The sequence below is a fragment of the Nerophis lumbriciformis genome, linkage group LG32, assembly GCF_033978685.3.
Source record: "Nerophis lumbriciformis linkage group LG32, RoL_Nlum_v2.1, whole genome shotgun sequence".
Taxonomy (NCBI): domain Eukaryota; kingdom Metazoa; phylum Chordata; class Actinopteri; order Syngnathiformes; family Syngnathidae; genus Nerophis; species Nerophis lumbriciformis.
The window spans coordinates 6,894,167-6,919,069 of NC_084579.2; the positions used below are offsets into that span (position 1 = coordinate 6,894,167).

A 24,903-nucleotide genomic window follows, 5' to 3' on the forward strand; every position below is an offset into this window, starting at 1 on the left:
ATTCGGGGTTTTGCACAAATGTGATGCACCATGTTAGATGTCCCGGTTTTGTGACTGTCGTAGACATAAACAGCGTCGCAGCTCTTGCAAATCACGTAGCCAGCATTACTATCATCCTGATTTACAACCTCATAAAAACGAGTCCACGCTGAACTTTTCTGGCCTTTTTTTCCCCTGGTCTTTAGTATTCCCTTTTTTAGTTTGTCGCGTACCACGTTTGCTGCCGGCGTTGCCATCTCTTTTTTTTTTTTCTTCTTCTGTTGTGGCATGCTGCAGGTGCCTGCTCGTTTTTCGTATGTGGGTAACAACATTTAACTATGTATATATATTTCCGAATTGGTTTAACTGCCACCCGTCTGAATCTATTTAAAACCTAATTTTTTTTAATTTCAACCGCCCGACCCGACCCGCGGATAAAATCTAATTTTTTTTTATTTCAACCGCCCGACCCGCGGATAATCCGCGGACTCCGCGGTTGTGTCCGCAAACCGCGCATCTCTAGTGTGGATGCTTAAAGTTGAGCTCTGATGATGTTATGAATGAAATGGCACAAAATAAAAACTTTACACCATCCTCACGCCGAAAAGGGGGGGTAAAGGAGACGGATTCTAGGGGCCCATGATGGAGGGGGCCCCAGAGAGGCCCCTAATGATGATGAAATTATAGTACAGAAAAAATAATGACACTGTGTTGGGGGCCCTGTAAAGATTATTTTCATGGGGCCCAAAATCCCTAGCGGTGCCCCTGCTTAGCCCTGATGACTACACAGTTTTTTGCCGTTCGGTTTGTGAGACGACACAAATATGAAAGTAATTAAATGTTTCTTCCCGTCAGTTTGGTGGTTCAGGGCTACCGCTGCCCTCTGCAGGCATCAGACTTGTGGACCCTGCGGGATGAGGACTCGTCCAAGCGGATCATGTGTGAGATGGAAGCGGCCTGGGCGCGGGAGTGTGAGCGGTAAGAAGATGCCGTGCTCCCCAGGAATAACTTGCACAAAAGTTCTTACGCTTCTTTGAAATTCAGCAGAAAGGAGTCCATCTCTTCCGGGTCGTTTCGGTTCGACTCGGATGAAAAAAGCCAGTTGATCAGAAAGCCCCAAAAACGACTGAGTTACCTTCACTTTCTGCTGTGCACTCTTGGGAGGACCTTTGGGCCATACTTCCTGTGTGGGACCTTGTTCCTGCTCCTGCATGACAGCGTCATGTTCGCAGTACCACAAGTGCTCAGGTTGGTGTCCAATAGGAACTTTTGCTTTACTTACCAACATCAAGCATTCATTCCAGGATTCTAAATGGTGTAGTGTAATGGAGGCCACCCAGTAGTAAACCACACCGTCTAACACTATAAGACAGGGGTGTCCAAACTTCTTCAACTGAGGTCCGCGTACTGGAAAACGAAAGAAGAACATACGTTTTGTACATTAACGATGCTAAAATCCATTCATTGTACATTAGTATAGGCCAGGGGTCGGCAACCCAAAATGTTGAAAGAGCCATATTGGACCAAAAATACAAAAAAAAAATCTGTCTGGAGCTGCAAAAAATTAAAAGTGTTATATAAGTGTTATAATGTGGGCAACACATGATGTAAGTGTCTATATTAGCTGTATTAGCCCACTATCAAAATGACTTTAAAAGTTTTATATAAGTGTTATAATGAGGGCAACACATGATGTAAGTGTCTATATTAGCTGTATTAGCCTACTATCCAAATGACTTTAAAAGTTTTATATAAGTGTTATAATGTAGGCAACACATGATGTAAGTGTCTATATAAGCTGTATTAGCCTACTATCAAAATGACTTTAAAAGTTTTATATAAGTGTTATAATGTAGGCAACACATGATGTAAGTGTCTATACTAGCTGTATTAGCCTACTATCAAAATTACTTTAAAAGTTTTATATAAGTGTTATAATGAAGGCAACACATGATGTAAGTGTCTATACTAGCTGTATTAGCCTACTATCAAAATGACTTTAAAAGTCTTATATACCGGTAAGTGTTATAATGAAGGCAACACACGATGTAAGTGTCTATATTAGCTGTATTAGCCTACTATCAAAATGACTTTAAAAGTTTTATATAAGTGTTATAATGTAGGCAACACATAATGTAAGTGTCTATATTAGCTGTATTAGCCTACTATCAAAATGACTTTAAAAGTTTTATATAAGTGTTATAATGAAGGCAACACATGATGTAAGTGTCTATATTAGCTGTATTAGCCTACTATCAAAATGACTAAAAGTTTTATATAAGTGTTATAATGTAGGCAACACATGATGTAAGTGTCTATATTAGCTGTATTAGCCTACTATCAAAATGACTTTAAAAGTTTTATATAAGTGTTATAATGTGGGCAACACATGATGTAAGTGTCTATATTAGCTGTATTAGCCTACTATCAAAATGACTTTAAAAGTTGTATATAAGTGTTATAATGTAGGCAACACATGATGTAAGTGTCTATACTAGCTGTATTAGCCTACTATCAAAATGACTTTATAAGTGTTATAATGTAGGCAACACATGATGTAAGTGTCTATACTAGCTGTATTAGCCTACTATCAAAATGACTTTAAAAGTTTTATATAAGTGTTATAATGTAGGCAACACATGATGTAAGTGTCTATATTAGCTGTATTAGCCTACTATCAAAATGACTTTAAAAGTTTTATATAAGTGTTATAATGAGGGCAACACATGATGTAAGTGTCTATATTAGCTATATTAGCCTACTATCAAAATGACTTTAAAAGTTTTATATAAGTGTTATAATGTAGGCAATACATGATGTGTCTATATTAGCTGTATTAGCCTACTATCAAAATGACTTTAAAAGTTTTATATAAGTGTTATAATGTAGGCAACACATGATGTGTCTATATTAGCTGTATTAGCCTACTATCAAAATGACTTTAAAAGTCTTATATAAGTGTTATAATGTAGGCAACACATGATGTAAGTGTCTATATTAGCTGTATTAGCCTACTATCAAAATGACTTTAAAAGTTTTATATAAGTGTTATAATGAGGGCAACACATGATGTGTCTATATTAGCTGTATTAGCCTACTATCAAAATGACTTTAAAAGTTTTATATAAGTGTTATAATGTGGGCAACACATGATGTAAGTGTCTATATTAGCTGTATTAGCCTACTATCAAAATGACTTTAAAAGTTTTATATAAGTGTTATAATGAGGGCAACACATGATGTAAGTGTCTATATTAGCTGTATTAGCCTACTATCAAAATGACTTTAAAAGTTTTATATAAGTGTTATAATGTAGGCAACACATGATGTAAGTGTCTCTATTAGCTGTATTAGCCTACCGGTACTATCAAAATGACTTTAAAAGTCTTATATAAGTGTTATAATGTAGGCAACACATGATGTAAGTGTCTCTATTAGCTGTATTAGCCTACTATCAAAATGACTTTAAAAGTTTTATATAAGTGTTATAATGTAGGCAACACATGATGTAAGTGTCTATATTAGCTGTATTAGCCTACTATCAAAATGACTTTAAAAGTTTTATATAAGTGTTATAATGAGGGCAACACATGATGTAAGTGTCTATATTAGCTGTATTAGCCTACTATCAAAATGACTTTAAAAGTTTTATATAAGTGTTATAATGTAGGCAACACATGATGTAAGTGTCTATATTAGCTGTATTAGCCTACTATCAAAATGACTTTAAAAGTTGTATATAAGTGTTATAATGTAGGCAACACATGATGTAAGTGTCTATACTAGCTGTATTAGCCTACTATCAAAATGACTTTATAAGTGTTATAATGTAGGCAACACATGATGTAAGTGTCTATACTAGCTGTATTAGCCTACTATCAAAATGACTTTAAAAGTTTTATATAAGTGTTATAATGTAGGCAACACATGATGTAAGTGTCTATATTAGCTGTATTAGCCTACTATCAAAATGACTTTAAAAGTTTTATATAAGTGTTATAATGAGGGCAACACATGATGTAAGTGTCTATATTAGCTGTATTAGCCTACTATCAAAATGACTTTAAAAGTTTTATATAAGTGTTATAATGAAGGCAACACATGATGTAAGTGTCTATACTAGCTGTATTAGCCTACTATCAAAATGACTTTAAAAGTTTTATATAAGTGTTATAATGAAGTCAACACATGATGTGTCTATATTAGCTATATTAGGCTACTATCTAAATGAAATTTAATTGTAATTTTAACAAAAATAGGGCCGTTTTTCTATTTTAATTATATATGGCAGATTTTAAAACAAACAAAAAAGGGTTTATTTTCATTAAAATATTGTCATAAACTTGGATTTTGTGCTGTTTTGCTTTTATGGATTTGAATTTTTCCAGATAAACACAAAAAAAATGTGCAAAAATGCGTGGTTATCTTTCTTTCTTTACTTTATTTCGAACATGAACACACTTACAGTATAATACATCACACAATTTCATATCATTTCACTTCACATCATGTCCGAAAAGGAGTAGGAAGAAGCAAAGCTTATTTAATCCTACCCTTTTTCCCACTTCAGAGTGTTTACAAATATATAGAATCATTTACTGACCTTTATCTGTGTGATGACAAATTGAACCGGAAGCAGTATTTTAGCCTTTATTTTGCGTTTAGCGTGTTTTTAGCACAACGGTAACATCTTTGTTCAGCAGGAGTCCTATTGAGTCTTATATATTAAAAAAGTGTCATTAATTAGTTGTCCAACTTTTGTTTCAGAAATGAAAATAGAAAAAAATGGTCCGAAACTAGTTTTTTTTAGGACTCCTGCTGAACAAAGATGCTAAACGTAAAGGAAAGGCTAAAATACTGCTTCCGGTTCAATTTGTCATCACACAGATAACCACGCATTTTTGCACATTTTTTTCGATTTTTGTGTGTATCTGTAAAAATAAAAATCCATAAAAGGAAAACAGCACAAAATCCAATTTTATGGCAATATTTGAGTGAAAATCTTCCCCTATTTGTTTGTTTTAAAATCTGCCATATATAATAAAAATCGGAAAAACGGCCCTAATTTTATTTTTGGATTTTCGTTTCAGAATTGGAAATAGAATGAACGGAATGTACACGGACCCACTTTTGCCCTACAGGCAAATTCGCAGTCTGATCTTTAAATTTGGTTGTTTTGGGTTGGCTTTTTTTTTTTTTTTTCATTTTTATTATATGAAATCGAAAATGAAAATATTGGATCTAGTTACTGCTATAAAAAGAACACATTTTTTTAATGTCATTTTTTTGTATTTCAAAATAAAATTCCACATAAATCAGTATTTTTTTTGGTTTTCAATTGTCATTGATGAAAAGAAAATGCAATGAGCAAAAACACACACTGCTCGGTCGTGGTTGATCTGTTTTTGTGCGGCCACCAGCCTCCTGCTGGGCTTCATGCGGGATGAAGACGCTGCCATGTGGAAGGGTTTTCTGTTTGCCTGTCTGCTCTTCATCCTGTCTTGCCTGCAGTCCCTCCTGCACCATCAGTACATGTATCGCTGCTTCACCGTCGGAATGAGGCTAAAAACCGCCATCATGGGTCTTGTCTACAGGAAGGTAAGCATAGCTGTTTTTTGTTTTTTTTTAAATCTAATTTTCGATTAGTGACACTGTGTTTACCAACTGTGCTGACGGAAAGACTACTTCCTGGTTGTTTCGGGATACTTTTAAAGACAAACCAAGCAGTCCAGTTGGTTGAATGCCCTGAGATCAATCAGTCAATGTTTATTTATATAGCCCTAAATCACAAGTGTCTCAAAGGGCTGCACAAGCCACAACAACCTGGATGAATGAGAACATTCATAGACACTTTTACAATGGGGCTTTTTACCAAAGTGGATTGGGGCCTATGTAGTCTAAGGTCTTAACCCAGGGGTCATCATCCCAACATGTTGAAAGAGCCATATTGGACCAAAAATACAAAAAACTAATCTGTCTGGAGCCTGTTGCATCCGACCAGCCTTCCCTCCCAGGGATTTAAAGTCACTGGTCAATCCCAAGTTCTTTAGATGACATATATTCAGAGTAAGAAGGACCATCAAGACAGACTAGGAATATTATCAAGTATTACTAATGCTTTAGGACAGTGGTTCTCAACCTTTTTTCAGTGATGTACTCCCTGTGAACATTTTTTAAATTCAAGTACCCCCTAATTAGAGCAAAGCATTTTTGGTTGAAAAAAAGAGATACAGAATTAAAATACAGCACTATGTCATCAGTTTCTGATTTATTACATTGTATAACAGTGCAAAATATTGCTCATATGTAGTGGTCTTTCTTGAACTCTTTGGAAAAAAAGATCTCTACTAATAAGTAATAATAACGAGGAGGTGTGGCTGTGTTTTGACGGCCAGCACACAACCATGTGGTAGTTTCACGTCTACCAACTCACGATTGTGAAGTGAATTATATTTATATAGCGCTTTTTCTCTAGTGACTCAAAGCGCTTTTACAATATCTAAGTTTTTAAACCAGTGTGGGTGGCACTGGGAGCAGGTGGGTAAAGTGTCTTGCCCCAGGACACAACGGCAGTGACGAGGATGGCGGAAGCGGGGATTGAACCTGGAACCCTCAAGTCGCTGGCACGGCCACCCTACCAACCGAGCTATACCGCCTTTGTGTTTGTGATTGTGTGATCAGTGTCTGCTGATGAGCAGCGCCGCTCGCCGTCAGTGCACGGTGGGAGAAATCATCAACCTGATTTCAGTGGACACTCAGAAGATGATGGACTTGGTAGTTTACGTCAACAGCGTGTGGGTGGCGCCCATTGAGATCGCGCTGTCCTTCTACTTCCTGTTCGAGGTAAGACCAACTTCCTGCATTGTGGTCTTTGAGCTACACGGATGCCTGACCTCTCGCTGCAACTGATTGTCAGCTACTCGGGCCGTCTGCACTGGCCGGTGTCAGCGCCATCGTCCTGATCTTCCCTCTGAACGGACTCATTGCCAAGTTGAGGAGCAAGCTGCAGGTGGGGTTCACAGGACAATGACGTCGCCATGGTAACGCTGTGCAACAACATCTATGCGGTGTCTTTAGGAGGTGCAGATGGACTTCATGGACGGTCGCATCAAGCTGATGAATGAGATTCTGAGCGGGGTGAAGATCCTCAAATTCTACGCCTGGGAAGACGCCTTCTTGCGTCGCATCGGCGCCCTGAGGGACGGCGAACTGCACACCCTGAAGAAGTCTCAGGTCCTCTACTCGGTCTCTCTGGCGTCCTTCAACTCTTCCTCCTTCCTGGTGAGACTATGTCATTGCTCCATATTCACTTTGTGACAAAGAGGTATTGTTTCAAAAACCTTTTGAGTCATGGTATCAATCAATCAATCAATCAATCAATGTTTATTTATATAGCCCTAAATCACAAGTGTCTCAAAGGGCTGCACAAGCCACAACGACATCCTCGGTACAAAGCCCACATGAGGGCAAGGAAAAACTCACCCCAGTGGGACGTCGATGTGAATGACTATGAGAAACCTTGGAGAGGACCGCATATGTAGGTAACCCCCTCCCCTCTAGAGGAGACCGAATGCAATGGATGTCGAGTGGGTCTGACATAATATTGTGAGAGTCCAGTCCATAGTGGATCCAACATAATAGTAAGAGTCCAGTCCATAGTGGGGCCAGCAGGACACCATCCCGAGCGGAGACGGGTCAGCAGCGCAGAGATGTTCCCAGCCGATGCACAGGCGAGCGGTCCACCCCGGGTCCCGACTCTGGACAGCCAGCACTTCATCCATGGCCACCGGACCTGTGCCCCCCACCCCCTCCACAGGAAGAGGGGAGCAGAGGAGAAAAGAAAAGAAACGGCAGATCAACTGGTCTAAAAGGGGGGCTATTTAAAGGCTAGAGTATACAAATGAGTTTTAAGATGGGACTTAAATGCTTGCATAATCTACTTTAAAAAAAGTACATTGAACAAGCATAATATACTTTAAAAAAAAAAGTACCTTGAACAAGCATAATCTTTTTTTTTTTTTTTAAAAGGAAAAGTACCTTGAACAAGCATAATATACTTTTTAAAAAGTACCTTGGACAAGCATAATCTACTTTAAAAAAAAAGTACTTTGAACAAGCATAATCTATTTAAAAATGCTTTTAAAGTACCTTGGACAAGCATAATCTACTTTTTTTTAAAAAGTACTTTGAACAAGCATAATCTATTTAAAAATGCTTTTAAAGTACCTTGAACAAGCATACGGTAATCAAATTTATGTTTTTTAAAGTACCTTGAACAAGCATAATCGACTTAAAAACAATTTAAAAAGTACCTTGAACAAGCATAATCTACTTTTTTTTTTTAAAGTACCTTGAACAAGCATAATCTACTTTTTAAAAAAAAGTACTTTGAACAAGCATAATCTATTTAAAAATGTTTTTAAAGTACCTTGAACAAGCATAATCAAATTTGTTTTTTTTAAAGTACCTTGAACAAGCATAATCAAAAAAATTTTTTTTAAGTACCTTGAACAAGCATAATCTACTTAAAAACAATTTAAAAAGTACCTTGAACAAGCATAATCTACTTAAAAAAAAAAGGTACCTTGAACAAGCAAATCTACTTTTAAAAAAGTACCTTGAACAAGCATAATCTACTTAAAAAAAAAGTACTTTGAAAAGCATAATCTATTTAAAAATGTTTTTAAAGTACCTTGAACATAAGCATAATCAAATTATTTTTTTAAGTACCTTGAACAAGCATAATCTACTTAAAAACAATTTAAAAAGTACCTTGAACAAGCATAATCTACTTTAAAAAAAAAAAATAATAAAAGTAATTTGAACAAGCATAATCTATTTAAAAATGTTTTTAAAGTACCTTGAACAAGCATAATCTACTTTTTTTTTAAAGTACCTTGAACAAGCATAATCTACTTAAAAAAAAGATATATATATATATATATATATATATATATATATATATATATATATATATATACTGTATTTATATATTTATTCACTGTTCTGTTACAGAGAACAAGGAAATGGGATACAATTGCTATGATATAAAAAGGGGTAGGATTAAATAAGATCTGCTTCTTCCTACTCCTTTTCGGACATGCTGCAATGAAACAACTGTAAATATGTGATGCATGACATTGTATCGTATGCACGTTCCTAATAAACTGAAGTGAACTTGATTAGTTGATCACCTGTCTGTTCTTTTCAGATCGCCTTCTCCATGTTTGCAGTTTACGTGCTGAGTGATGAGCGCCACGTTCTCGATGCGCAGAAAATATTTGTGTCTGTCGCTCTCATCAACATCCTGAAAACGCCTTTGAGTCAGCTTCCTTTCGCCATGAGCACCACCATGCAGGCAAGTCTCACAACGCTTTTAAGACAGCTGTTTGACAACATGTGATGTTGATCTGTGGTGACATGAAACCATGATGGATGCTGACCTTGTTTGGGGGGGGATTCAGGCTTTTGTTTCACTCAGACGTTTGGGGAACTTCCTGTGCCAGGATGAACTGAAGTGGGACAACGTGGAGAAGCTTCCTCTAACCCAAAGTAGGGAATAGCCCACTCAGTTCCAAAAAGTCCATCCCTCCATGCGAAGACAGAAACAGACGTGAGGACTTTCTCTTCCCCAGACGGCGATGGCGTGCTTATCGAAGAAGGACACTTTGCTTGGTCCAACGACGGGCCGCTGTGCTTGCAGAGAGTCAACCTGAAGGTGAAGAGCGGGACTCTGGTGGCCGTGGTCGGCCATGTGGGTTCGGGCAAATCCTCGCTCTTGTCGGCCATCTTGGGAGAGATGGAGAAGAGGCGGGGCTCTGTCCTAGTCAGGGTGAGTTCACAGCTCATTTTTCACCAAAATGTCTTATTCCTTGGACATGAAGGAAAAAAGTAGGGGTGTCCTTATCCCATATTGATATGGGTCATATACAGTCGTGCTCATAAGTTTACATAACCTGGGAGAATGTATGATTTCTTGGCCATTCTTCAGAGAATATGACCATGCAGCCACTGCTGCTGCTCACTGCTCCCCTCACCTCCCAGGGGGTGATCAAGGGGATGGGTCAAATGCAGAGGACACATTTCACCACACCTAGTGTGTGTGTGTGACTATCATAGGTACTTTAACTTAACTTTAAAGACGGACCAAGGTGAGAAATGTTACTTTCTTAGAAACGTTTAGTTATTTGCTCTGTGGAAATGTCAATATTGCTGAAATGTCTCCTTGGTTCACTTGGCTTTCACAGGGTACCATGGGCTATGTACCTCAACAGGCCTGGATCCAGAATGCCACTCTGAAGGAGAACATTTTGTTTGGCCTGGAGAGGAAAGAGAGTTGGTACCACCGTGTGGTTGAGGCCTGTGCTCTGTTGCCGGATCTGGAAGTGCTACCAGCTGGGGACGCGGCGGAAATCGGTGAAAAGGTACAAACACGATTCTGTATTGTTGTACATTTGTTGGTCGTGCGATGGGTGATGAGTCAAGAAGACACCAACGAGGAATCGTCGAACAAAAAGCTTTATTTGTTTCAGCGAGCCTCAGACTGGAGCCGCAGCTCCAGGAGAAAGAGTATGAGCCCGATCACTCTTCTGCTGTCTTCTTGGACAACTGTCCTTAAATACCTTTTACACGAAGATCCTTACTCTTTGTGGTTCTAGCCTTGCAGCCGGTCAGTCTGGCCAGTCAATCTTTCCTTGACAATATTTTTCTGAGCAGTTTGAATCGGGTGACCTTCAACTCCTATCCTCTACTCCTACTTGTGGGGGCTTCCTACCAGATTTTGCTAATTTTATTATCACTCCTAAAATCCAAACCTGCATTCCTGTAGGATTCCTATTTCCTGGGAGCAAGAGCCACCACTCTCTGGAGAGTTTGTGATGGACATGTGCACTTTTTACCTTAGTAGGATAATGCTCTAAAGCAGGGGTGCTCACACTTTTTCTGCAGGCGAGCTACTTTTCAATTGATCAAGTCGTGGGGATCTACCTCATTCATATATATAATTTACATTTACTTATTTATGAAATATATGTTTTTGTTAACAAGTTATAGGTGTTTAATGATAATGCAAGCATGTTTAACACATATAGTTAATATTGTTAACAAGTTAAAGGTGTTTAATGATAATACAAGCATGTTTAACACATAGTTAATATTGTTAAAAAATTAAAGGTGTTTAATGATAATACAAGCATGTTTAATACATATAGTTAATATTGTTAACAAGTTAAAGGTGTTTAATGATAATACAAGCATGTTTAACACATAGTTAATATTGTTAAAAAATTAAAGGTGTTTAATGATAATACAAGAATGTTTAATACGTATAGTTAATATTGTTAACAAGTTAAAGGTGTTTAATGATAATACAAGCATGTTTAACACGTATAGTTAATATTGTTAACAACTTAAAGGTGTTTAATGATAATACAAGCATGTTTAATACATATAGTTAATATTGTTAACAAGTAAAAGGTGTTTAAAGATAATGCAAGCATGTTTAACACATATAGTTAATATTGTTAAAAAATTAAAGGTGTTTAATGATAATACAAGCATGTTTAATACATATAGTTAATATTGTTAACAAGTTAAAGGTGTTTAATGATAATACAAGCATGTTTAACACATATAGTTAATATTGCTAATAAGTTAAAGGTGTTTAAAGATAATACAAGCATGTTTAACACATATAGATTCCTTTCTTTCATGAAGACAAGAATATAAGTTGGTGTATTACCTGATTCTGATGACTTGCATTGATTGGAATCAGACAGTGATGCTGATAATGTCCGCATTTTCGAATGGAGGAGAAAAAAAATCCTCCTTTCTGTCCAATACCACATGAAAGTGGTTGGTTTTTGGCATCTTATTTGTCCAGCTTCCGTACTCCTTTGTATGCACTTTACAAGAAATACATTGTCGGCAAACTCCGTAGCTTGCTAGCTTGTGCACGCCAGCTTTCTGAGACTCTTATTTTGTTAGCACAACTGTGCAACTGTGCAGTCGGTCTTTGGAGTTTTGACGACAGGTACGGCGCCAGTCTGTTGAAATAAAGTGTTTCTCGCCTTACAGTCGGTAATTTTAATGAGCTGGCAGCAGCCAGCGTCATCTCAGAAGACCCTCGGGTGCCGTGAATGTCAATCAAGTGACCAAAGTGACGTCATAGTGAAGATTTATGATCGCTCATTTTTAGGACTATTTTTTTAACGCCTGGCTGGTGATCGACTGACACACCCTCCGAGATCGACCGGTAGCTCGTGATCGACGTAATGAGCACCCCTGCTCTAGAGGATTATGTGACCAAAAACAAACACATGCTAGCTCACAATCATATAAGAAAATGGTACAGGGTTTAATTCACCACAGTATGAAACCAGGAAGCGCCTGCTGATGACGACGTGATGATTGGGTGCAGGGTCTCAACCTGTCTGGAGGTCAGAAGCAGAGGGTAAGCTTGGCTCGAGCTGTGTACAGGAATTCGGACGTTTACCTGCTGGATGACCCACTGTCCGCCGTCGACGCTCATGTGGGTCAGCATATCTTTGACCGAGTCCTTGGACCCAAAGGACTTCTGAAGAACAAGGTGGAGAACTGATCTTAAAGCACAAAGTGATATTATTGCAATCACCTGAATTGTTGCCTTTGTTCAGACGCGAGTGCTTGTCACTCACAGCCTCAGTCTGCTGCCGAAGGTGGATTTGGTTGTGGTGATGGAAGACGGTCACATCTCTGAGATGGGTTCGTACGCTGAGCTCTTGGACCAGAAACGAGCTTTCGCCAAATTGATCCACAACTTCAGTGGAAACAAGCCCAAAGAAAGCTCTGCCTACAAGGAGAAAAGTAGTTTTGCTGTAGAAAATGGTATTATCAACGCCCAGAACATCCATAAACATGACAGAGTCACTTTACCGAACATTTGTTGGTGTGATTGCAGTCAGCAGGAAGTCGCTGTCACGTCTGAGTATCACTGACTTCTCTATCGACCTTTCTCAGGAGCAGTTGATCAGGTACCATTAGTCACACACTTGTAATAAACCCATCTGAACAGTTGTTACCTAGGTTGCACAGCCATTAGGAATTTAGTGTGTCAACTATTTCAATGGTCATGGACAAACTGTTTCCTGGAGTTTTGTGACCAGGAAGGATAAAGATCAACATGATGTTTTTCAAGAGATTAGAAACCTAACATTGAAGGTCTAAATCAGGGGTGTGGAACTTGTTTTCATGGAGGGCCACATGGCAGTCATGGCTGCCCTCAGAGGGCCGCTTGTAACAGTGAATGCAATAATATAAAAGTATCATTATATTATGTGTCAGGTTCAAACACTGATGACATCTATTAAACAAGACAAGAAGCAAGGAATTAAACAGAGACAGAATTCAATTTGGCTCAATTGAGGAGAAACGTCTAGGCCAGGGGTCGGCAACCCGCGGCTCTAGAGCCGCATGCGGCTCTTTAGCGCCGCCCTAGTGGCTCCCTGGAGCTTTTCCAAAGATGTATGAAAAATGGAAAAAGATGAGGGGAAATAATTTATTTTTTGTTTTAATATGGTTTCTGTAGGAGGCCAAACATGACACAAACCTCCCTAATTGTTATAAATCCCACTGTTTATATTAAACATGCTTCACTGATTGAGTATTTGGCGAGCGCCATTTTGTCCTACTAATTTTGGCGGTCCTTGAACTCACCGTAGTTTGTTTACATGTACAACTTTCTCCGACTTTCTAGGACATGTTTTATGCCACTTCTTTTTCTGTCTCATTTTGTCCACCAAACTTTTAGCGTTGTGCATGAATGCACAAAGGTGAGTTTTGTTGATGTTATTGACTTGTGGGGAGTGCTAATCGGGCATATTTGGTCACTGCATGACTGCAAGCTAATCGATGCTAACATGCTATTTAGGCTAGCTATATGTACATATTGCATCATAATGCCTCGTTTGTAGCTATATTTGAGCTCATTTAGTCCTCTTAATTCAATGTATATACTATCTGTATGTAAAATGGCTTTTAATTTTTTTCTGCGGCTCCAGACAGATTTGTTTTTGTATTTTTGGTCCAATATGGCTCTTTCAACATTTTGGGTTGCCGACCCCTGGTCTAGGCTGTACTCTTGTTCAGTCTCCCATCACGGTCTGATGAAAGATTGTACGCCTCCTCTTTTATTTGGACTTTCCCTGATTACATGGTAACAGCTGTTTCTAAGGGAGGGGGGTCGTAAACAGCCATTTATTTTTGTTTGACGAATTAAATAAAAAATAAAAAAAATGTTTAGGCCATCTTAATGATTACTTGGTGCACGTATGTGTCATACGTCAGCAACCAAAAGGAGGTTTTGTAACCTGTACGCTGTTTTGTTAAGGTGTTATTATTATACCAAAAAATACATTGCAAAAATCAGTTTGAATCAAGAATCGCGTTGAATCGAGTGTCGATTATGAATCAAATCCTCACCCCAAGAATTGGAATCGAATGTCGATGTGCCCAAAGATTAACACCAATAACAATTGAATATTTGTATATATATATCACAGTTTAAAACATATTAAATTTCATGTATTACATACATTTTTTTCTGTCAAAATGGAAACAATGAAAACATTTAGTAAGAAAAATGAAGTATCCACATTATTCCCAGGCTTTCGCGGGCCACATTAAATTATGTGTCGGGTCGGATCTGGACCCCGGGCCTTGAGTGTGACACGTGTGCTCTAAAACATGCAAACCAGCAGATAATCTGTTTCCTACAGACAATCTCATCAAAATGACAACAACTCATTCATTTAGTCATGCAAACAGCCCATATTCTGCTCACGTGGGGCAAAAAGTCAAGCTGAACAGGATACTTTGTGATATCTGAAGTCCACGAGCTGAGAAAGAAACTGATCTTAGCAAACAATCATGTAATTGTACATGTACCTTACTTTTTCCAGCTGTGACATGGGTGGTGCCAGTGTTCAGGTGGTGGGGACGCTCCAAGACTTGCCTTCCGACGATTCTGGGAAACTGACTCAGGCTGACACGGCTAAAGTTGGGAGGGTGAGTTATTTTTTTATTTCATTTCGTAGACTGGCAAACCCCTACATTACTTGGACGAGGCAGCACGATCTATATACAAAATATCAGGGCTATGGATTTTCATAGTCCAATCTGATTCGCAATTATTTTCCCACAGTCGACGATCAAAATTGGGTTTTTGTATGCCTGCATTAATGCTTGGAAGAGCATAATGGCTACAAATAAGAGATCTAATTTTTCCATTGTACAAAGGCTAAGACACTCAGATAAAGAAATAAACACAGCAGAGATTGGAGAGTTTAGCGAGGACCTCAGATGCCAGGGTTGGCTTCCGCTCTACTGGAGTGCCGAGACGACGACTAAACTTGACTATTCTAGAGCAGCGGTTCTTAACAATTTTTACCTCCTAGCCCAACTTTTCCAACTTTCCATACTTGTTTTCTTTCTGGGTTGTGGAGAAAGTGATGTTACAGCTCTCCCGGTCCCATCTTAAAACTCATTTATACACACAAGCCTTTAAATAGACCTTTTAGATAAGTTGATCTGCCGCTTCGCTTTTCTGTTCTGCACCCGTCTCCTGCGTGGAGAGGTTATCAGATGGCCACGGACCAGTTTCTAGCTTTTGCAAGTCGGAACCAGGGGTGGACCACTCCTCTGCATCAGTCCTGACTTGTCTACATGCAAGAGGATCCCACTATGGACTGGACTCTCACATTATTAACTGTATCCACTCAGCATCCATTGCACCGGTCACCGGGGCGGGGGACGATTCCCATTAGGTTGAGTTTTTCCTTGCTTGGATGTGGTATCCGATTCAAGGATGTTGTTGTGGTTGTCAAGACATGGACTATGGCGTGGTTTGTTCTCCCGTGGTGCAAATGAACATTTGGACCAGATATGACTTGCAGGTGAATACATATTTAATTTTACAATAACAAAAGGAACAAACTAAAGGTGCGCACAAGGGCGGAAGTACAAAACTTGACTATAAACACAAAACTTGCACAAGGGCAGAAACTATGAACAATTAAACAAAACTTGCAAACTATGGCTTGAATAAAGAAAACTTACTTGGCATGGACAAAAAAAGAGCAGCGTGAACGATGGACATGAAAAGGAGTTAGAAATGTGTCGAGCATAAATGTGGGGAGGTCGTCAGAAAGACAAACTGAAAAACACTGAACTTAAATACTACAGACATGATTAACGAAAACAGGTGCGTGACTCAAGACGTGAAACAGGTGCGTGACGTGACAGGTGAAAACTAATGGGTTGCCATGGTGACAATCAAGAGTGCACAATGAGTCCAAACGTGGAACAGGTGAAACTAATGGGGTAATCATGGAAACAAGACAAGGGAGTGAAAAGACAGAAACTAAAGAGTCCTATAACTAAACAAAACATGACTTAAAACAAAACATGATTACACAGACATGACAGTGGTTTGCGAAGCCCTTTGAGGCATTAGTGATTAAGGGCTATATAAATAAACTTTGATCGATTGATTGATTGAAGTGCTTGCGACCCAAGAACAGGCCAGTTAAGAAACAATGATCAATCTAGAGAAAGTTAACTTCATGACAAGGTTTTCATAGATGTTTTCTGGCAAGTCCAGCAGAGAAAAATTGGGCGCATAAACCTGAAATATGGAGTGGAGCAAAAAAAACACTAAGAGACGCAGAAAGTGAACACAGAACGATCAATGCTGCCGACTGTACCTTGACTCCTCTGCCTTCTGTTGTCAGGTAAAGCTGCAAGTATACCAGGAATACTTCAGAACCGTCGGCCTGACCTTCATCATGACCATCCTCTTCCTGTGTGCCTTCCACCAGTCCGCCTCGTTAGCGTACAGCTACTGGCTCAGCCTGTGGGCCGACGACCTTCCCATAAACGGCACCCAGGCCGACCATGTGCTCAGACTGAGCGTGTTCGGAGCGCTCGGCTTGACTCAAGGTTTCTTCATTTTCTCTAAAAACAGTTTGTTTACAGCATTGGAAAAAAGTCTTAATGTGATGATCATATAGAAGAAGTAGATGTACAGTTGTGCCTCAACTTCAGAGTGATTTGAGATAAGAGCTAATTATTATGCTTTAAGTTACAAGCATCCCCACCATTAGTTAGCATGACAAATGTCTCAATGAACTGTGAAAGATTCGCTAGCATTAGCTTATAGCCAGAGATGGACTGATTGTATGATTTATTGAAACTTTTATTAGTAGATTGCACAGTACAGTACATATTCCGTACAATTGACCACTGAATGGTAACACCTGAATAAGTTTTTCAACTTGTTTAAGTCGGGGTCCACGTTAATCAATTCATGGTAAATGAATTGATGGACATCAATCATGGACATAACTTTGTTTTCCTAAGACACAAGAAAGTAAGTGTAAAGGACAGTGACTATTGAATAAAATAAAGGAATCATCAAAAAACATGGAGTGTAGGTAGCTAACTTCTGAAGCAATGCTAGCGTAGCGCTACTAATCTGCTCCATACTGAAGCAGAATGAGTCCAACGCCAGCCAAGAATGTTAAGATAGTATCTTAAGTCAGGACATTTATCCATGAAAACATGGAGAAGAAGCTGATGGTGTGTTTGACGGAGAAACAACTGAAAGGAGGTACCGTAGAAGTCCACTCTCCAAAGTAAATGCTTTACATTATTATTACATTACTTCATAAAACTATCCATCCATCCATCCATCCATCTTCTTCCGCTTATCCGAGGTCGGGTCGCGGGGGCAGCAGCCTAAGCAGGCAAGCCCAGACTTTCCTCTCCCCAGCCACTTCGTCCAGCTCCTCCCGGGGGATCCCGAGGCGTTCCCAGGCCAGCCGGGAGAGATAGTCTACCCAACGTGTCCTGGGTTTTCCCCGTGGCCTCCTACCAGTCGGACGTGCCCTAAACAGCTCTCTAGGGAGGCGTTCGGGTGGTATACTGAGCAGATGCCCGAACCACCTCATCTGGCTCCTCTCCATGAGGAGGAGCAGCGGCTTTACTATGAGCTCCTCCCGGATGACAGAGCTTCTCACCCTATCTCTAAGGGAGAGCCCCGCCACCCGGCGGAGGAACCTCATTTCGGCCGCTTGTACCCGTGATCTTGTCCTTTCGGTCATAACCCAAAGCTCATGACCGTAGGTGAGGATGGGAACGTAGATCGACCGGTAAATTGAGAGCTTTGCCTTCCGGCTCAGCTCCTTCTTCACCACAACGGATCGATACAGCGTCCGCATTACTGAAAACGCCGCACCGATCCGCCTGTCGATCTCACGATCCACTCTTCCCTCACTCGTGAACAAGACTCCAAGGTACTTGAACTCCTCCACTTGGGGCAGGGTCTCCTCCCCAACCCGGAGATGGCACTCCACCCTTTTCCGGGCGAGAACCAATGTACTCGGACTTGGAGGTGCTGATTCTCATCCCAGTCGAACCGATCCAGTGAGAGCTGAAGATCCTGGCCAGATGAAGCCATCAGGACCACATCATCTGCAAAAAGCAGAGACCTAATCCTGCAGCCACCAAACCGGATCCCTTCAACGCCTTGACTGCGCCTAGAAATTCTGTCCATAAAAGTTATGAACAGAATCGGTGACAAAAAATAATGTAGTTTTATTGTATTGTTTTTATATTTATACAATATTCGTTACCTAAAAGTTTGTTTTTCTTTTTAAAAGGCATGTTACATGTGCCCCAAGTGGAGGAGTTCAAGTACCTCGGAGTCTTGTTCACGAGTGAGGGAAGAGTGGATCGTGAGATCGACAGGCGGATCGGTGCGGCGTCTTCAGTAATGCGGACACTGTATCGATCCGTTGTGGAGAAGAAGGAGCTGAGCCAGAAGGCAAAGCTCTCGATTTACCGGTCGATCTACGTTCCCATCCTCACCTATGGTCATGAGCTTTGGGTCATGACCGAAAGGACAAGATCACGGGTACTAGCGGCCGAAATGAGTTTCCTCCGCCGGGTGGCGGGTCTCTCCCTTAGAGATAGGGTGAGAAGCTCTGTCATCCGGGGGGAGCTCAAAGTAAAGCCGCTGCTCCTCCACATCGAGAGGAGCCAGATGAGGTGGTTCGGGCATCTGGTCAGGATACCTGAACGCCTCCCTAGGGAGGTGTTTAGGGCACGTCCGACCGGTAGGAGGCCACGGGGAAGACCCAGGACACGTTGGGAAGACTATGTCTCCCGGCTGGCCTGGGAACGCCTCGGGATCCCCCGGGAGGAGCTGGATAAAGTGGCTGGGGAGAGGGAAGTCTGGGCTTCCCTGCTTAAGCTGCTGCCCCCGCAACCCGACCTCGGATAAGCGGAAGAAGATGGATGGATGGATGGATGTTACATGTTAAAATTGTGCTCTTTAGGGTGGGGGGCAAGGCACCAAATAAATTGATTCAGACTTAATTGGAGATACAGGTGTTTTGAGTGGAGAACCAATTAAGCTCGTAGGTGGAGGAACTACTGTGGTGTGAAAGTCAAATGTATGCAAGCAATGTTGTGAACAAAATGTTGTCGAGAGCAGACAAAACTTGTCGAGCAAATATCAGTACCTTCCTCATCTCTGACGTGGTTATCCTTCAGGTGTGGCCATGTTTGTGACGACTCTGGCCATCGCTCTGGGCGGGATCGTGGCGTCACGCCACCTTCACGCGGACCTGCTCCACAACGTGCTGCGCTCGCCAATGTCCTTTTTCGAGGTGACGCCCAGCGGGAACCTCCTCAACCGCTTCTCCAAGGAGATCGACGCCATCGACTGCATGATTCCCGAAGGCCTCAAGATGATGCTGGGCTACTTGTTCAAGCTGCTGGAAGTCTGCATCATCGTCTTGGCGGCCACACCTTTCAGCGGGCTGGTGCTGCTCCCGCTCACCCTCCTCTACATCTTCATACAGGTGACCTGCTCGCTCCTCGCCAGCACCGCCGTTAGGTAAACCGGATTTTGTGATTGTCCCGCTTTGCAGAGTTTCTACGTGGCGGCGTCGTGTCAGCTTCGGCGACTGGAGGCGGTCAGTCGCTCGCCCATTTACAGCCACTTCAACGAGACTGTGCAGGGCGTCTGCGTGATTCGAGCGTTCGGCGAACAGCAACGCTTTGTGCAGCTGGCCGACCATCGCATTGACAAGAACCAAGAGGCTTATTTTCCCAGATTTGTGGCCACCAGGTGCGTCGGGAGTTGGAACTAAATAAATGTCAGTGTGTTCATGTTGCAAAAACGTATATACGGCTTAGTGGTTAGAATGTCCGCCCTGAGATCGGTAGGTTGTGAGTTCAAACCCCGGTCGAGTCATACCAAAGACTATAAAAATGGAACCTGTTACCTCCCTGCTTGGCACTCAGCATCAAGGGATGGAATTGGGGGTTAAATCACAAAAATGATTCCCGGGCGCGGTCACCGCTACTGCTCACTGCTCCTCTCACCTCCCAGGGGGTGATCAAGGGTGATGGGTCAAATGCAGAGAATAATTTCGCCACACCTAGTGTGTGTGTGTGTGTGTGTGTGTGTGTGTGTGTGTGTGTGTGTGTGTGTGTGTGTGTGTGACAATCATTGGTACTTTAACTTTAATATGATCCAGTTTAATATGATCCAGTGTGGACTTTCTGGTATGAGTGGAAATTTCTCTTTGAATGGATTGCACAAGCTCAGAGGGGACAGACCCTTCTCTGTTGCGGGTCCCAAACTCTGGAACGATCTCCCTCTCCATGTGAGACAGGCCCCTTCTTTGGCTATTTTTAAGACCCTTCTTAAAACCCATTTTTATTCACTGGCTTTTAACCCAGCATGAGACTTTGAACTGTTTTGAGCTTTTAACTTTTTGAACTGTTTTTTTTAACTTTTAAACTGTTTTTATCCAACAAACTGTTCTTAGGGTAATTTATATTTGCTTTTTAATTGTGTATTTTTATTTCTGTTTTAAATGTTATTTTTTTAGTCTGTCCTTTGCCTCTATTTCTTTGTGGTGTACAGCCCTTTGTTTTTCAACTCTGCTTGTCTTTAAAGGGCTTTATAAATAAAGTTGGTATGGTATGATTTGCTGAAAGAAACATTGATGTGTGTCAGGTGGTTGGCAGTGAACCTGGAGTTCCTGGGGAATCTTCTGGTTCTGGCCGCTGCCGTCTTTTCGGTGCAAAGTCGGCATGTGCTCAGTCCAGGCGTGGTGGGTTTGGCGGTGTCACATTCTCTCCAGGTATGAAACACACATCAACTAACGTGGCCAAAACACCGACTGTCAGGTTCAAACACTGATGACATCTATTAAACAGACAAAGAAGCAAAGAATTAAACAGACAGAATTCAATTTAGCTCAATTGAGGAGAAACGTCTGGGCTGTACTCTTTGTACAGTCTTCCACCACGCTCTGACGAAAGATTGTACGCCTCCTCTTTTATTTGGACTTTCCCTGATTACATGGCAACAGCTGTTTCTAAAGGAAGGGGGGTCATAAACAGCCGTCGCCTTTGGTTACAAAACAATTTAAAGAAAAGGTGCCTGGAGGGGGGTCAGGTCCTGCTTCCTTTCCGCTTTGTAGATCTCGGGTCAAGACAAAATCTTCCTGTGGATTACAATACATCAAAGAAACCGACACCTTCATGACGCTTCCCATCCTACACAGTGGAGTTTTACAAGCCTTTTGATCGGTAAGATCAAAGACAGCGTTTGTCTGCTCGCCGGGAACTCATTGAAACACAAAGTTTTGTGATAACTTAGATACAATTATTCTGACACCGACTGGGTTCTAAATCAAGGGAGTCCGAGGCGCTAACATTGAGAGGCGCATCGCAGTTATGTCTACTCTCCGAGGTCAGCTTGTTACAGTAAATATATTTAATGTTTAATCGTCATGGTATTATTACACAATTCCATATGCATTTGATTATTACTCTTTTTTATATACAAATTGATGGACAACGTGCTTGCTTTTGAAATCATGTGCATGGTCTATTCCGCAGTGATTATATCAATATTTTTTTATCATCACAAAATTGTATGTTGTTTTTGTTATTGTTTACAATTTCAGGAAAAATGTTGCACTATTGACTTTATTATACACTTTGTACGTAATAAAAGGGGATTCATGAAATTATCTAAATATTAATTGATATTCTTGCACCACCATCCTGTGTTTTTGTGGGATTACAGATCTAAAATGTATCTTAAAAATGTGAAGTATGAACATCAGTTTGGCCACTAGTGCCCGAGTAACTCGTGGCGTCCTTGAACGCTTTAAAATAATCCCCTCAATTCCCCCCCAAAATGGAATAACTCGCTGGAATATAAAGACAATATAACATACATCCATAAACGTGGATGCATATGCAAAAGTGCAATATATTTATCTGTACAGTAATCTATTTATTTATATCTGCACCTTATTGCTCTTTTATCCTGCACTACCATGAGCTAATGCAACAAAATGTTGTTCTTATCTGTACTGTAAAGTTCAAATTTGAATGACAATAAAAGGAAGTCTAAGTCTAGTGCCCCAGTAACTACAAAACCCAAAACCAGTAAAGTTGGCAGGTTGTGTAAATGGTAAATAAAAACAATGATTTGCAAATCCTTTTCAACTTATATTCAATTGAATAGACTGCAAAGACAAGATATTTAATGTTCACACTGAGGAACTTCATTTCTTTTGAAAATAATCATTAATTTAGAATTTAATGGCAGCAACACATTGCAAAAAAGTTGTCAAAGGGGCATTTTTACCACTGCGTTACATGGCCTTTCCTTTTAACAACACTCAGCAAACGTTTGGGAACTGAGGAGACACATTTTTGAAGCTTTTCAGGTGGAATTCTTTCCCATTCTTGCTTGATGTACAGCTTAAGTTGTTCAACAGTCCGGGGGTCTCCGTTGTGGTATTTTAGGCTTCATAATGCGCCACACATTTTCAATGGGAGACAGGTCTGGACTACAGGCAGGCCAGTCTAGTACCCGCACTCTTTTACTGCGAAGCCACGCTGTTGTAACACGTGGCTTAGCATTGTCTTGCTGAAATAAGCAGGGGCGTCCATGATAACGTTGTTTGGATGGCAACATATGTTGCTCTAAAACCTGTATGTACCTTTCAGCATTAATGGTGCCTTCACATACGTGTAAGTTACCCATGTCTTGGGCACTAATACACCCCCATACCATCACAGATGCTGGCTTTTCAACTTTGCGCCTAGAACAATCTGTTCCGAATTTGTTCCGAAGGACACGACGTCCACAGTTTCCACAAACAATTTGAAATATGGACTCATCAGACCACAACACTTTTCCACTTTGCATCAGTCCATCTTAGATGAGTTTGGGCCCAGCGAAGCTGGCGGCGTTTCTGGGTGTTGTTGATAAATGGCTTTCGCTTTGCATAGTAGAGTTTTAACTTGCACTTACAGATGTAGCGACCAACTCTAGTTACTGACAGTGGTTTCTGAAGTGTTCCTGAGCCCATGTGGTGATATCCTTTACACACTGATGTCGCTTTTTGATGCAGTACCGCCTGAGGGATCCAAGGTCACGGGCATTCAATGTTACGTGCAGTGATTTCTCCAGATTCTCTGAACCTTTTGATGATATTACAGACCTTAGATGGTGAAATCACTAAATTCCTTGCAATAGCTGGTTGAGAAATGTTGTTCTTAAACTGTTGGACAATTTGCTCACGCATTTGTTGACAAAGTGGTGACCCTCGCCCCATCCTTGTTTGTGAATGACTGAGCATTTCATGGAAGCTACTTTTATACCCAATCATGGCACCCACCTGTTCCCAATTAGCCTGTTCACCTGTGGGATGTTCCAAATAAGTGTTTGATGAGCATTCCTCAATTTTCTCAGTCTTTTTTGCCACTTGTGCCAGCTTTTTTTGAAACATGTTGTAGGCATCAAATTCCAAATGAGCTAATATTTGCGAAAAATAACAAAGTTTACCAGTTCAAACATGAAATATCTTGTCTTTGCAGTCTATTCAATTGAATACAAGTTGAAAAGGATTTGCAAATCTTTGTATTCTGTTTTTATTTACCATTTACACAACGTGACAAATTCACTGGTTTTGGGATTTGTACTTGGTATTGGATCGATACCCAAATTTGGAGTATCACCCAAAACTAGTGCAAAGTGTCCAAACAACAAAAGAATAAGTGATTATTGCGTTTAAACAGAAGTATAGATAGAACCATGTGACAGTCACCAGATGGTCAAGTATATTAATGACAACATGTGCACATGCAGGTGACAGGGATTCTGAGCTGGATTGTTCGATCCTGGACTGACGTGGAGAACAACATTGTGTCAGTGGAGAGAGTGAAGGAATACGCCAACACGCCCAAAGAGGTTTGCTTCTGCACCAGAAAACTTTTTACTAAATAGAATAGATTCCGATTTATAAGCTTCCACATTGGTTAACCACGTTTAGGTTCAATTTGTACTTAAATAACAAAAATGTCTCAAGTCAACTACAAAATAGAAATGTACTTAAAAACAAGTTTTATTTATTGAATTACACACAAGATTGTCTCAAAAGCATACTTGCCAACCTTGAGACCTCCGAATTCGGGAGGTGGGGGGGGTGGGGGGGGGGGGGGGCGTGGTTAAGATATATATATATAAGAAATACTTGACTTTCAGTGAATTCTAGCTATATATATATATATTTTTTTTTAATTACATATATATATATATATATATATATATATATATATATATATATATATATATATATATATATATATATATATATATATATATATATATATAAATACTTGAATTTCAGTGTTCATTTAATTACACATATACACATGCATAACACTCATCGACTCATTGTTGAGTTAAGGGTTGAATTGTCCATCCTTGTTCTATTCTCTGTCACTATTTCAGAACACACACATTATACAAATATACATTATAAAATCAATAAGAAAACGGGAGCT

General features: G+C 40.3%; 1 protein-coding gene across 1 annotated transcript in view; it reads left to right on the top strand.

The window, feature by feature from the left end:
- Positions 1-24,903, top strand: part of LOC133574709 (multidrug resistance-associated protein 1-like) — a 59,298-nt gene that overhangs the window by 26,209 nt on the left and 8,186 nt on the right. The window contains exons 7-25 of the mRNA XM_061926935.1: positions 835-957; positions 1,024-1,227; positions 5,400-5,577; positions 6,661-6,822; positions 6,896-6,988; positions 7,057-7,260; positions 9,191-9,337; positions 9,444-9,531; positions 9,615-9,811; positions 10,227-10,403; positions 12,398-12,565; positions 12,633-12,825; positions 12,917-12,989; positions 14,916-15,021; positions 16,746-16,953; positions 19,570-19,880; positions 19,950-20,149; positions 21,047-21,173; positions 24,206-24,307. Coding sequence (XP_061782919.1) covers positions 835-957; positions 1,024-1,227; positions 5,400-5,577; positions 6,661-6,822; positions 6,896-6,988; positions 7,057-7,260; positions 9,191-9,337; positions 9,444-9,531; positions 9,615-9,811; positions 10,227-10,403; positions 12,398-12,565; positions 12,633-12,825; positions 12,917-12,989; positions 14,916-15,021; positions 16,746-16,953; positions 19,570-19,880; positions 19,950-20,149; positions 21,047-21,173; positions 24,206-24,307 — 3,061 coding nt within the window. The remainder of the gene's footprint in view (positions 1-834; positions 958-1,023; positions 1,228-5,399; positions 5,578-6,660; positions 6,823-6,895; positions 6,989-7,056; positions 7,261-9,190; positions 9,338-9,443; positions 9,532-9,614; positions 9,812-10,226; positions 10,404-12,397; positions 12,566-12,632; positions 12,826-12,916; positions 12,990-14,915; positions 15,022-16,745; positions 16,954-19,569; positions 19,881-19,949; positions 20,150-21,046; positions 21,174-24,205; positions 24,308-24,903) is intronic.